At 51.2% G+C, this 13,044-nt stretch overlaps 3 protein-coding genes across 3 annotated transcripts; 2 read left to right on the forward strand and 1 right to left on the reverse strand.

Annotated features, from left to right (window-relative positions):
- Nucleotides 1–1,703: 1,703 nt before the first annotated feature.
- PG994_009157 (uncharacterized protein) lies at nucleotides 1,704–4,357 on the reverse strand (the record flags this gene model as incomplete). The annotated part of the gene is made up of 5 exons (XM_066860566.1): nucleotides 1,704–2,674; nucleotides 2,712–3,317; nucleotides 3,378–4,074; nucleotides 4,160–4,264; nucleotides 4,334–4,357. 5 exons carry the CDS (start codon nucleotides 4,355–4,357, stop codon nucleotides 1,704–1,706), a joined length of 2,403 nt encoding a protein of 800 aa, XP_066714155.1.
- A 418-nt stretch (nucleotides 4,358–4,775) lies between these two features.
- PG994_009158 (uncharacterized protein) lies at nucleotides 4,776–5,228 on the forward strand (the record flags this gene model as incomplete). Its single annotated transcript, XM_066860567.1, has 2 exons — nucleotides 4,776–5,039; nucleotides 5,106–5,228. 2 exons carry the CDS (start codon nucleotides 4,776–4,778, stop codon nucleotides 5,226–5,228), a joined length of 387 nt encoding a protein of 128 aa, XP_066714156.1.
- A 53-nt stretch (nucleotides 5,229–5,281) lies between these two features.
- On the forward strand, nucleotides 5,282–5,730 carry PG994_009159 (uncharacterized protein; the record flags this gene model as incomplete). Its single annotated transcript, XM_066860568.1, has 2 exons — nucleotides 5,282–5,426; nucleotides 5,567–5,730. The coding sequence occupies 2 exons, from the start codon at nucleotides 5,282–5,284 to the stop codon at nucleotides 5,728–5,730; spliced, it is 309 nt and encodes a 102-aa protein (XP_066714157.1).
- Between the last annotated feature and the right edge of the window lie 7,314 nt (nucleotides 5,731–13,044).

Genomic DNA, 13,044 nt, shown 5'->3' on the forward strand with positions numbered 1-13,044 from the left:
GCATGTACGTATGCACCGGCTTCTTCGTAAGGTTGCACATGGATTGATACGTCCATCCTCATCCCTTTATTATATTGTTGCATATCAGAATCTTCCGTAAGTGCCCTTCCATGGGTCCCTCATGAGGTTGTCTTTCCTTTGAGTTAACCGACCGAAATCGCGAGCTAACAATTATTTGGGGATGAGCGTGTACTTCCTTATAAATTGGTGGACATGCGTATGTGTAAGCGAGATGCCCTAATGTTCCCCTGTCATGTGCCGGATGTCTGTTCTTCCATTGACCGCCTTTGCTTTCCAGGGTCTTCGTTTATTCCCCTTAGGGATTAGAAGTAAGCTTGACAGGTAGCACCGGATCTGGGCCAGTGATACAGCAGTCTCGGAAAAACTTGGGGGGATGCTGACGCGAGATGTACGATGACCGAAATTTCCCAAACGGTTCACCGCCAAGGCGTGTGTGCTTTGCACCCTCGATTCTGATGCTAGATGCATATTGTGTGCAACGTTGACTCTCATTCCTCCGACGGTGGGTAAGAAAATGCTCTAGACTCTTCTCTTCTCGACGATGGCTAGTCTCATCAATGCACCGTGGTGGTAAGCATATCACCGACGTCAATGCCATCATATGATGTCGGCTCCGCCAACGAGGCGGCGTAGTTGCTAGTGATATTCATATATATATATATATATATATATACATACACACACATACATATATTCCCACTACGTTAGCCTCCCGTATTCATCCGAGGAGAAAATACCGAATAGAATCTGCGGGAAAAGGATCCAGACAACAAGTGGCCCCTAGCTCTGACACCCAAGTAAATGCAAACGTGGCAGGCCAATGAACCCCCTTCAGAGCACCAAACTTTGAGTCCACGAGAATGAACTTCGTCCTCCACCAGCACTTGGCAAGTAGAAGAAGGACCTCACTTGATAAGGCATTGAACGGGAATAAGGAAAGGCAACATGCACGCACACACAAGCACCTTTACCCCTATCATTTCGTAAAGTCGCCCGCACAGGAATGAGCAGGCCAGTCAAATAATCTGACAACAACATGTACATACGAGCGTTGCTGTAGTCATCGCGCTTTCCATCCTAAACCATGTAGTAGTAGTATCTTAGCCAAGAGCTTTCTGCCTGACACTTGTTCTCAAGCTGACACGTCGCGATTGCCGAACAACCCATTCCTGCCGTGGGGACGGAACCGACAGCGCCGCATCGACAGTCGTCGGTGCGCAGTAGACATGAGGAAAAGCTCACAGCCACGTTGCGGTCAAGTACGGCAAAAGGAGTACAAGATGCAAGCGAATTGCAGTAACATTCGCACGTATAGATGAGAGCATCGTGTCCTACCATTGTAGATGTTTACTAGGCGGTAGAGTTCACCACTGTCCCCTTTCTATTTGGCTCATATTGTCAGCCTGAGTAATCATCTTTTACGGAGTAAATATTGATGAATCAACGGACCCTATCTATCCTACAGGTAGGCAAATGCGTACAGTCATTTTAGGTATGCGTACTATTGATATTGACCTCCCGAGTCTGAGAGAGGTCGAACTCCATGAACGCCCTGCCATATAAAAAATCAAGGGATCGAGTACGCATTTCCCCGGAGAGGTGCAATGGTCATCTGTGTCGGGGCTGTAGGTATTGTTATGTGCACATTTTGATACGCAGTGCTGCCCTGAACTTGGTTCGTCTCACTCATCCTCGGCATCTTCCGCATCTTCGACAGTCACAGCTTTGGCCTTGCCCTTGTCAACGCTTTCTGATGACGACCCTTGCTGCTGCTGCTGCTCGTTATCAGAATAGCCGCCATCCGTAGAATTGGGTCTCGAGCTGTGATCAGTAGTGCTCCCGGGGAAAAGACTCGACGTAGAGGGTGTATTATTCGAGAATAGTTGCGCAGCGCCACCCCAGTTCGGTGCTACAGGTTGTGGAGCAGCCACCACAGGAGGTTCTGCACGTCCACGATTTTGCTCGGCCAATGTAGTAGAACTGGTCTCGTGCTGGTTTTGTGACGTCGAAGGTCCAGCTGACCTGGATCGCGGGACCTCGCCGGGGGCCGACGCAGCTCCGGCCGCGCCCAAGTTAGCCCCTTGTTGTGACAGCTCTACTGTTTCTGTCTGGGGCACCGTCATCTGGGCCATTGAAGCTTGAGGCTGAGGATCGAGCCGTTGTAGGGGCATCAGCGTCCAACCTTGCGGAATGACAACGCCTTCTGGCAGATCAGGACTGCCAGCAGGGATAGTGGTAGACCATGAGCCAGCGGCATGTCTAGTGACCGAAGGCGTGCCTATTCGAGGAGGATACTGGAATTGCGCCATTTGCGGCATAATGGGGAAAGGGGCTACATGTTGATGGGCCTGTATCTGTGCAGGAAAGGGAACCTGCAGGCCTGGAACTCCGTGAGTAGCATCGCTCTGTGCGGGTATGTGCATGCTCGACGTATGATGCTGTAGCTGTCGTAGCCGATTAAGCTCCGCCCTCATAGCATAAAGCATCTGTAGCTCCGCTTGCGTTGCCTGTAAAGACTGCATCTCCTGGTGCAATCGTTGTGCAATGTCCTGAAGTTGTGCGGCCATGTCGTTAGTCCTGTCTGGGTTCGCCGTAGCTTCGTGTGGCGGTTGTGGTGCAGCAGGTGCTGCAACGGGTACGGGAATGGCGGCGCCTGCGGGGAGGCATATGTGGAACTGGCGCATTAACACCATCCAGAGGCATGCCAAATCGCTGCGCGATCTCTTGGAGGTTCTGAGGGTTGCCCTGAGCGAATCCCAATCTCAGTGGACCAAGCTGGAACATGCGCATGCCGCCCGGCCGCCCTTGGCCACCTTGATTGCCGTTCGCGCCACCGTTGTTGGCGCCAGGTTGGCCAGGAGCCGGTTGTTGACCACCTGCATTTGGTGCAGCAGCGTGGCCGTTCGGTACCGCACCATCCATGACAACGGAGCGTCTACAGGTGGGACAAACTTGCTGTCTCTCCAGCCAGCTCTTGAGGCAACCAAAATGTAGAATATGGCCACAAGGGAGCTTCTTTGGGCGTGACCGCTCGATCGCCCCAGAGACAGTGGGGTCCCAGGGTCTCATGTCCTCTCTGCAGATGATGCACGTATTTTCGCGTCCCAGCTCCTCCTCGGTGGCGTCGGGGTACTTGTCCATATCCTGCAAGGCCTTTCGATAGCGTATGAGGGCACTCAATCTCTTCAGGAACGATCTCGTCGTCATGAACAAATCCCTCATTATATGGATAGGCAAGCCATAGAACATCATAAGGACGGCAAAGAACGCTGCGTAAACTCCAAGCTTGACAAAGTCTGCATCCCAATATCAGTAACGGCAATCCAAAACTCCGTTGTACGGATGAGTTCGCTCACCTGCGAGAAGTTCTAGAGTGAGAATCCACTGCCCCTTGGTCTCCCATCCGGGGACCTCGATGTCCATTTCGTCAATGTCTTCTTCATCTGGCAGGTCCTGCTGATTCGCTGCCTCCGCTTCGGCGGCATCGCCCGACTCACGAAGTCTGAGGATCTCCATCCGCTGATCTCGAACCTGCTTGCGTCTTTCTTCCAATCGCTGCTGCGTCTGCTTCTTGGTGATGCTCGTCTCTACCAGCGACAGAATGTATCGGAGTGCGGTGCGGAACGAGTCGGTCGTCAGGATTGCGAATTCGAACAAGAACATGACCATCATATTCGGGCGGGCTTGTTGAATGACGGTATTAACAGCATATGCGAACAGCCATGTGTCGTAGATGATGCTGAATACAAGCGATATGCTGAGTCGTGTGTGGAACAGCCGAGGGTTGGCAGGTGGTTGTTGCTCGAGGACCTCGACACGTCCTTCGCCAATCCATTGCCATACCTTTCCAGTCACCAATGCGGTGAACATGACAAGAAACCATGCGCCGACCTCTTCTCGGAAGATTGTCATGGCCAAGCAAGTCTCGGTGACTGCGAACCATGCCTTCTCGTAAAGCTGCTCGACTTCGGTGGGTCGCAGTTGGCCATAGCATAGTCTCTGTAGACTGTAGACCAAGGTGCCGTACATCAGGAGGATGACATTGATGAGAATCTGCCGTGGGCCATCTGGGTCAGCATTGCATCACCCATCACAGCCGCATAGCGCGCAGATCGCGACCGTGCCCCGGCGAACTCACCATCAAGCTCAGGTTGTTTTGCGACAGGTAGACCATGGCCGAATAGAAATTGGCCCTCTGCTGGAAGGCATAGGCCGTCACGCCGACGGCGAGCGCCGTCGAAGCCTGCGAAAGGAAAGTCAGTTGAAAGCTCCATGAATGAAGCTACCAGCTATAGGGATGTGGCTAGCTTACCCCAGCATACCACAGTATCCTCATGGTTGCCAAAGCCTCTCGTCGTGGGAAAAGTAAGGGCTGTCAAAGTCCTACTGGGATGGAAAGAGATATAGGCAGCAGTTAGGTGCCCATCTTCTGCTATGGATAAATGGGGTTGTCTGGGTTGAGAGCAAACGATTGATTATCGTTTGATGCAGCGCCCAGTTTCGTTCGCTCTAAGGCCACGTTTGGTTCCGGCAGCGCGGGATGCGAATGACGCAGGCACCGGAAAGCCACTTGAAAGAAGTGGACACGTGACCTGGCCCGAAACGCCGTGACGGGCTAACCTACGGAGCGGATCATATGCCAACAATGATTTACCGATGACTCCGGCTTTCATCACCATGAATCAATGATTGACCAAAGCAGTGTAAATAAAGAACAGTGCAGCCTTTTGCATGGAACTCGGTTTATCTCTGCAATGCCAACAAACATATCATCCAAACTCGGTCCATCCGTCATCACATCCAAGGTACTCGCAAGTATAAGGAACCACCCCAATTTGCCTAATCACTGTTGGTATCTGGTTGCAGCTACCACGCTCGCAGTGCTAAATCAGCCCCATGGTGTAAGAGATATCTACAAGTACGAAGTAGATCAATGTGGCAACGGTGAGAGCCTCTTTGTTCTGCGGCGGATGAGGGAGGCCCTGATCAAAGCCTCTGCTGTTGGCGGCGTGCCCAAGGTGCGTTTGTTTTCTTTAGGAGTTGGACAATTAGAAATCCGATATCTCATAATGAAACTATAGTAGACCATCAATGCTTTGCTATCACTGAAAGAGGTCACGCCTCCTGAGCTGCTTGATGAGCCTGGAAACCCCTCGCTTACTGAGCGGCAACGCGACATTTTTGAAACCCTCCAGCCGAGATTCTAGGACGTGGGCAGACCTTCTTCTATAAAATTCATGGAAGTATTTCAAGGCGGATCATGGGCCAACTGGACAAGTCCGGTACCCAAGACCTTGGCCTCACGGCGCGATTGGTGTACGGGTACCTCCTGAGCAACACGAGGGTGCTGTCAGCAAACGAGACGTCCTTTGTCCTGATAGCGGGCCTAATTCCGCAGGATGTAAGTTCTCTCCCACCATGCTACTTGACAGCCTCAAGTTCGCTGCCTGCTGCGTAGACTTAGCTGGCTGCCTAGGCTTTGAACAGCCCGTAGGGTTCACATGAAGAATGGCTGACACAGCGATGCGAAAAGGTGAACCCCCAGCTCAAGGGCATCTTCGTGGGGCCCTCAATAACGGCGCCACTGTCGAGGAGGTGAGGGCAGTCCGGGCTATCGCAGTGGCGATCTGCGAAGCTTTCGGAATGGAAAGGCTAGCTGAGGAAGTAGTTGGAGGGTGGGGATGGCGAGATGAGGTCGCCAACGTGTAAATCCGCCGCCGAGTAGGATTGGAAGTCCTCTGGCACACACGGATTTGCGCCCGGCGCTTACAGGACCCCCCTGGAGCCAGAAACATATGCAGGAATTTGCCAACACAACACGCCTGGATCGAGTCGAGCTGTCATCAAGGGTCTCATCGAATGCACTAGTCAAGGCAGCCTGGCAGAGAGAGGACTCATACTGCCTCGCCCGCGCGGAGCTGGAACTCTGTTTCCGGCTTATCCTGTCAGAACATTGCTACCATTATGTGCTGTCGTGTTGAACATTCTGTCTTGACCACTCCTTTGCCCGCGGCCTGATGCACGCGTGAGCTGTTGAGGAATCCAGGCGCTGGCATACCATGCCATGAGGCTCAAAGATCTGACACAGTCGGGATGTGCGGGCACGCGCAATGGTAACCCAGGCTTACGGTGGGCATTGCTTCTTCTGAGCTTATTGCAGCCATCACGAACCCGACAGTCTGGATGGGCGGCGCAAAGGGTCGTTGGCAGGTTTCCGTCGTTCTAGAACGCCATCGCACACCCCACCCGCTCAGCTCGCGCGCGCATGGACGACGATTCGCTGGAGCTGTGCTCAGAAGCATGTGCCCGCGGGGAAAGGAGAACAAGTACCCTGGGCGCCTGCAAGCCAAGCCACAAAGCTGGGCATCCGGATCCAGCGTCAGGTACATATTGAGTGAGAAGTCTGGCTTCGCGGAGGTAGCCGAGCCATCCAGTTTCGATTGCTCTGGGCCCATCCCCAGAACCGAAGACTACATACAATAATTATACCACTAACAATATTAATTCATTTCCTATAATGAAGCTTTTCACCGTTGTTACTTCCAGCTCGATACTGAAGACGATCATGTAAATAGCAGAGTCGCATTGCCATGGAAACCTGCTTTTTGTTCAATTGTTCCAAAGGACGGGTAATCTTCATCCGGATTCGTGCATCGGCGACCATGTCAGTTCGCCGACTACATGCAGTGTAACCTACAAGCCCCAAGAACCAGGTACATGCCGAGGCCACGGTCAATCATGTGTGTGGTCTGGGCTGCTGGGTGGAAATCCTATTTGCACCTGTCCAGATTACATTATGTAGGTAGGTAGGCTCGAAGGAAGTCGAAGCCGCAACGGAACATGCCTAGCGTCCTGTGGAGGGTTGTTGGATGAGAGCCGGTCGATCGGTAGGTAAGCGTGCAACCCTTCTTTGCTTATCCGCTTCCATCCCATCCCACCCTATTTCATCCCTTGTCTCATCATGTCTGCAGTTCAGCCCAAGGAAGGAGAAGGAAAACATTGAATCATAATGTGATTAACACATCTACCTGCCAAGGCATGTACATACACCAATCGTGACCATCCGCTGAACCGAATCCTTACGAGGTCTCCTGGGCGTTTGGCCCCTAGGGATATTGATATCTGCATCGATCAATGATACAGCGCAAGAGAGGCCCAACTCCACACAGCTTTGGGGGTTCGATCTCTTTCCCCCCTCTCCGTTTCCCTTTTCTCTCTCTCTGTCTCTATCGTCTAGTATCCCGTGCATAGTGGCTTGCGAAGGAATTGGCGAGAAAGCATGCTGCAACGCTTTTAAGGGACCATCCATGTTGTTAGCGTTCCATTAGGGCTCCATTCCATTGGAGGCGGGTACAGCCCATGGCGCGTGGGCGTAACCACTCGGTCGGGTCTCCCATCTGCTTTCAGTAGCGCACGATGCCTCAAATGTAGCATCATATCTTTAATCAATCCGGCAAAGATTGGCACTCCCCCAGGCTCTTCTTGACGATTTACCCTACCACCGCTAGCCCTTATTACTACTAGCTTGTGCTCCCAAGGCTTACGTCGGCGCATGAATTTTGCAAGCCTTTTATGACGATACATGAGGTAGAACCAGCTTAAGTACCTACGTGTATGCACGTACACAGGTCACAGTTCAATTTGCCAACCGCATGTCCGGACATTTTCGGCCTTTGTGTTTTTCGCATCCGAATCTGCAGCTCGGGTTCCCTGTAAGAGCTATCTAGCCATCAGGGGTAAAATTGCTGGGTCAACGGCAGATTCGCCAGATATGTTAGAAAAAACAGAGTAGTACATAGTGATACTCGCATGTACTCGCCAAGTACCAGGTGGAATCGTCACCATTTCGTATCAGACCTGGGATCAGACCTGGGATCTTATTAGGGTGGTGGGCGAATGCAGTCCATCTCGTACCGCCGCCCCTGCTGCATCACCAAAAGAGAAGTACTGTAAGCTCTCGACCCTTTTTTTTACATCATTGGCATTCGTTCGGCATTGGCCAAGTCGAATAGAACCAGAGGAAGAAACAGCCCGATCGATCTGTCATCCGAGACGATGTATGTAATAATGATGCTACAGGGTGCCTGTGCTCCAAGACCGTCATCATGGCTTGACCCAGTCCACTGGGCCAGGTCCAGCACACAGACGCAACCCAAAGTTTTAGCACCCGTGATAATCTTCCCATGGGTTTGGGATATCCCTGGATCCGAAAACAACAACAGTATCCGTATATTCAAGAGATTTGTGAGGCCATCCCTGAATTGCAATATAAAAATTGGATGAACCACTAGAATTTAAGACCAAAGCTTTCTGGCGGTGAATGAACTGCCGCAGTTCCTATCGAGACAAACGCGCCAGAGCTTTGGGTAATAGCTCAGCATTCCGGTCAGCTACTACCGAAAGCGACCTGATGAGATATTGTCCGCCTCGTTACAGTCCGCTAAAGAAGACAGAAGCAAAACAATGGACTCTCGGCCATCCAGAATAGTAGTCATCTATGTAGTTACCTTTGTGCATATGCTTCACTCACTATGCTGCGGCTTTCCATGCAATAGTGTCGACCCCACAGATGCCGTGTGACATCGTACGGGTACCGTAGCCATGGAGGGCGTTCATTCATGCTTGCCTTGGCTTGTGTGTGTGTGTGTGAGCGTGTGAGTTTCTGAGATAGAGTGTCTTTTCTATTATTCCTATCCTCCCAGACAAAGACATTGCCAAGACGGATAGGTTGTGCATTGATAGTCATTTGGTTGATGGACCCGGGCGTCTGGCACGGCATGTTTGTTTTTGTTCTGACCACCCCTATCACAACCCCCTGCGTAACATGATACGTAGCTTTGCGGGAGAGTTGTCGCAGAATTAGAGTAACGGGCAGTACCAACCTCACGGTATTGGTATCGGCTAGGTTAGATATCTGAAATTGGCCACGATTACTTCTGCATCTACAGAAACATGCTCAATATCAAGACACGGAGAATAATTTAAGACTGCGTCGATTAAAGACGTGCGCGACTTTAGCTTGCAGCATCGTATCTTCCACAACAGATGCCCGGCTTCCTGCGGATGCAGATTGGGGTTCTAGTTGTAAGTCGGCCGGCAAGTCTAACGGATCCAAGTAGTAGTACACCACACTGAGAAAGGAGAGGAGAAACGTGCAGAAAATAGCTCAGAAGTCGCATTAGTGTAGGTGCTTTGTATTCTTTGCGGCAGTGGGGGATGAGGTTGGCTCTCCTTCACCACTTCATTTACATGTCGGAAACAGGTACATTATGCTTTGTAGGCACTACCAATGGTATTCGCAATCTTCTGCCAGCGTGCCGTATGTTTCCTTCTTTCTTAAGAAAGCTTGTACTAAGCAGGCAATTCTTGCTCGTCGAGGGAGGGAAAGGTCTCGCTCCGCTCACTTGTGATGCTGGGAGGGGAGGGGAGATCCACTCCTGTCGGGGTTGGATCAATCAGAACCCAGTTTGATGTTGTTCCAAGCTTTTGTGTTGCGCAGACCCGGGCCCAGAGACCGTCAGGGTCAGGGGGGGTAGTGGGCTTGGCCTGATGTGTTCGGTCCCGAGGAGAAGATATGCGATCCCTGTCTTGTCTGGTACCCTGCACGGGCCCCACAATGGTCTAGACCGGCCCTTAGGAACTGTCGGCTCGTCAGTTGGGACCAACGTTAATCCGTTCTCGTCCCATCCGTGCGAACGTTGTCAGATTTGTTCCAATGGCATCCAGTGGAAAAAGAGATTAGGTTCGGCCTTTGGCGTGTGGCCAGACTGGGTGATAGACGCGCAGAAAGGGTATGTAGTATGTATCGACAGAGCCTCACTCGGGAAGCGCTCTACTACGACCATGTCACACAGTCGCAAGAGTATGCAAGAACATCGTAAGTACCTACATTAGACTCATCATGCCGTCAATGTTTGCTATCATTGTAGTCGGCTCTTCTTGCTATCTAAATACATCTGCGCCCTCTATTTTACATCCCAGATGCCTGCTGGCGTCGTCGGTATTCAACCGGTAGACTACCCAATTAGCTTTTGACTCGGCCTCTCTGGGGGGTTTCTTTTATGATCTACGCACTACTGGGCATTAGACGACACGATGAGGAGAAGACGCGCCCTTAGACGTGTTATGAGCAAGCATAGGCCATGACGGACGTCTCAGGGCACTCTGTTATGTAGCCGACACGCCGAAAGTACTCAAGTGGAGTCCTGAAGAATAACGAGGGTGATATTCCGTACTAGACCGCAAACTGATTGGCTAGAGGCGAATGGGCACGGAAAGCAGGCGTCCCGGGAGGCTTACGAGGGTCTTCTCGCATTAGCCTCTATTCAACCGTAACCACTCACACTGACGCGACTTGCTGCCCGAATCTGGATCCGTCCCCCGCTGCCAGCGCTTACTTCCGACACTTATTACACACACGAACACACATACGTACAGTATGTAGCGAGGAGCTGGCCCACGGCAGTTGGAAAAGACCGGCTTGGTAGTGAGTGTTATAGTGGTCGGCTTGACTTGCTTCAACTCTTCATGATACCACATAACAGTGGATGGCTTCTCGCTTTTTAGGCAGCTATGGCGGCCAACGAGAAAAGCTTGCGTACAACTCAAACTGTGGTTTCTGGCTGGATATGCAAAACGTCTCTAGTGCTTACAATAGCGATCCAAATTTAGCAGTCGTATCGGCTTGGTCGTCAGGCTTCTCCTGCTGTACCGCACATATGCCGCATTACATATGAGATTGCTCCAAGCTCGCATTTCACCCCTTATGTCATTGGACAGGTACGACGACTAACGCTCATTAGCTGGGTTGCCGAGAGTATGATATCAGGAGGTAGTAAGAAATATACCAGCGGCAAAGGATCGATATCCCCCGAGGCCAGTTAGTGCTCCAGTATGTTGAACGAATCGAGATGAGAGATGGATCGTCAGGGTGAAAAATTGCTTGCATGATGATACATAACCCTAAATCATGTCCCTAGTCCGGCCAAGAAGGTGATGATCTTATGAGGCTTATATATATATATTGCTTAGACTTGTTAACCGGCGCCAGATCCTTTGACCAGCGAGTGCAACTGCCTGGGAGCGCCATGTCACAACGAATGCAGACCCGTGCCTCGATGCCGTATAAGCTAAGGGCTATGTTCCGACGTGACTGTTTGAGGAATAGCTTGGGTCGCCAAAGTATACTTGCACAGTATGTAGAGGTTATATACGCGGGCCTGGCAGCGCACAAGCGAACAAACAGCCTACGGGACGAGCACCTGCGCGAAGGGAGCTTCCATTAGCCATGAGGTGTCTGCCGAGGTTGAATTCCATGTCTGATCGGTACAGTACATGAGGTCTGGTAGTTACTGGAGTCTGCCTCGCTCACCCGGCCGAGATCCAATCACAGACAAGAGAAGGGGGGGTGGGGGGGTGAAGGTGAATGGATCAGTAACTGGATGAGGTGGTTTCTTGGTTTCTTTTGCTACTCCAGAATAGTGCTAGCACCTGCATATTCTCGTCTATTCTATCCGCATTGGGTTAAGGCAGCTCCAGTCCACCCATGTCTAAGATCATCCGAGCACCATGCCTGCTGTGGTTGCAATTTCGCTAGCTGTTCTATGTCTCGTTCTTTATTTATTTTTCTGCTGCCGCCTGCCTGTATGGTTGGAGGAGGGGTTACCAGTGAATCGTAGATCTGGTAATAGAGAAGCACTGTATGCATGTTTTGCTGCTCCTCCACATCCTCCTACCCCTCTTGCCCTCTTGACATGGAAGTAGGCATGAACTCAGCAGTGCTTCGGTTAAGCGAGGCGGGGCGGGGCGGAATGCTTCCTCACCACATGCTTTTCCATGGCATCAGTCTCGTTCTATGGAGTAGTGACTTCGCTTCCGTTAGTTTAAATTACCTGGTCATCGATGAAATACTATACTGAAACTATAAGTGCTAGCATAAAATCGGTATGCATAAATCCAGCCACTATTGCTATTGCGCCGAGACTTCGTGGGGATAACAGCATCCAACTCTGGTCTTGCTACATTCAGCGTGAGGCAACCGTTGTCAAACGTTAGCGTATTGCCTAAATCACGAAGTACAGAACACTTGAAGGGCAGTGCGCTGGCTTACACCTAACCTAGTGGCTGCTTGGCTTCCAGTCGAGGTAGCTAACTTGGGGACTCTAGCCTTTTAGCACTTTGCACACAGTTGCCAACGTTTTTGGCACTCGACCATCAATGAATATACGAAACGCGTTCATGCCAAAAGGAAAAACGTGACGGACAGAAATTACGATTCGTTATTACCAAAATGCTTTTCCCCCCTGACTTACCCGCATGAGTCGGGCTGTCCGTCTTGGCAGAGGGTTGAACCAATGGAAAAAGGAATTGCCCTGCAACAAATGCCTGAAATGGAAGACGTCGGGGCAAGAGCCAGAAAGCCGGGACTGGGATTGAGGAGAGAGGCCAGTCTGAGTTGCCCTACCCGGCCACCACACCTAAAATCTAAAATCCTGGACGCGCGGGACGAGCAACTAGCGTTCCATCGGACTGGGACCATTTACACCCGAAAGCAAGGGGAAGGAAAAGGAGACTGGCAATTCATGTCTCATTTTACCGATTCAGTTCAACCTACGGAGTACCTGGTATGCTTTTCCTATCGCTTGCAGGAGGTGAGCAGGATCGACTACCAAGCTCGATAGATCCCCTGTCACTTTCATCAATGTATGTACCTTGGGGATTATAGCTCCAACACTGCTTTCATGGCGCCTGTCTTCCTTCCAGGTACATGTACATAGACGTGCTTCACTGCAATGAGGACGAGCGAGATTTACTACAACCATCCCGTGCGATTTTGTATATCAAAAAAACTTATACCATCGAAGTATCATTGATACTTTTAGGTGTGCAGTCGATAGTATACACAACCATAGGTGTGCGTTGGGCACTACTGGACATCTGGACTGGGTGAATAACCTGGTACACAAGCGCGCCAGGGAGGGGGGGTACTTGCTGCGGTCCGTACCTCAGGGGATAGGAGTACAA

Source organism: Apiospora phragmitis (assembly GCF_038363925.1).
Source record: "Apiospora phragmitis strain CBS 135458 chromosome Unknown utg000008l:1.0-3514335.0:1.0-3519231.0, whole genome shotgun sequence".
NCBI lineage: Eukaryota > Fungi > Ascomycota > Sordariomycetes > Amphisphaeriales > Apiosporaceae > Apiospora > Apiospora phragmitis.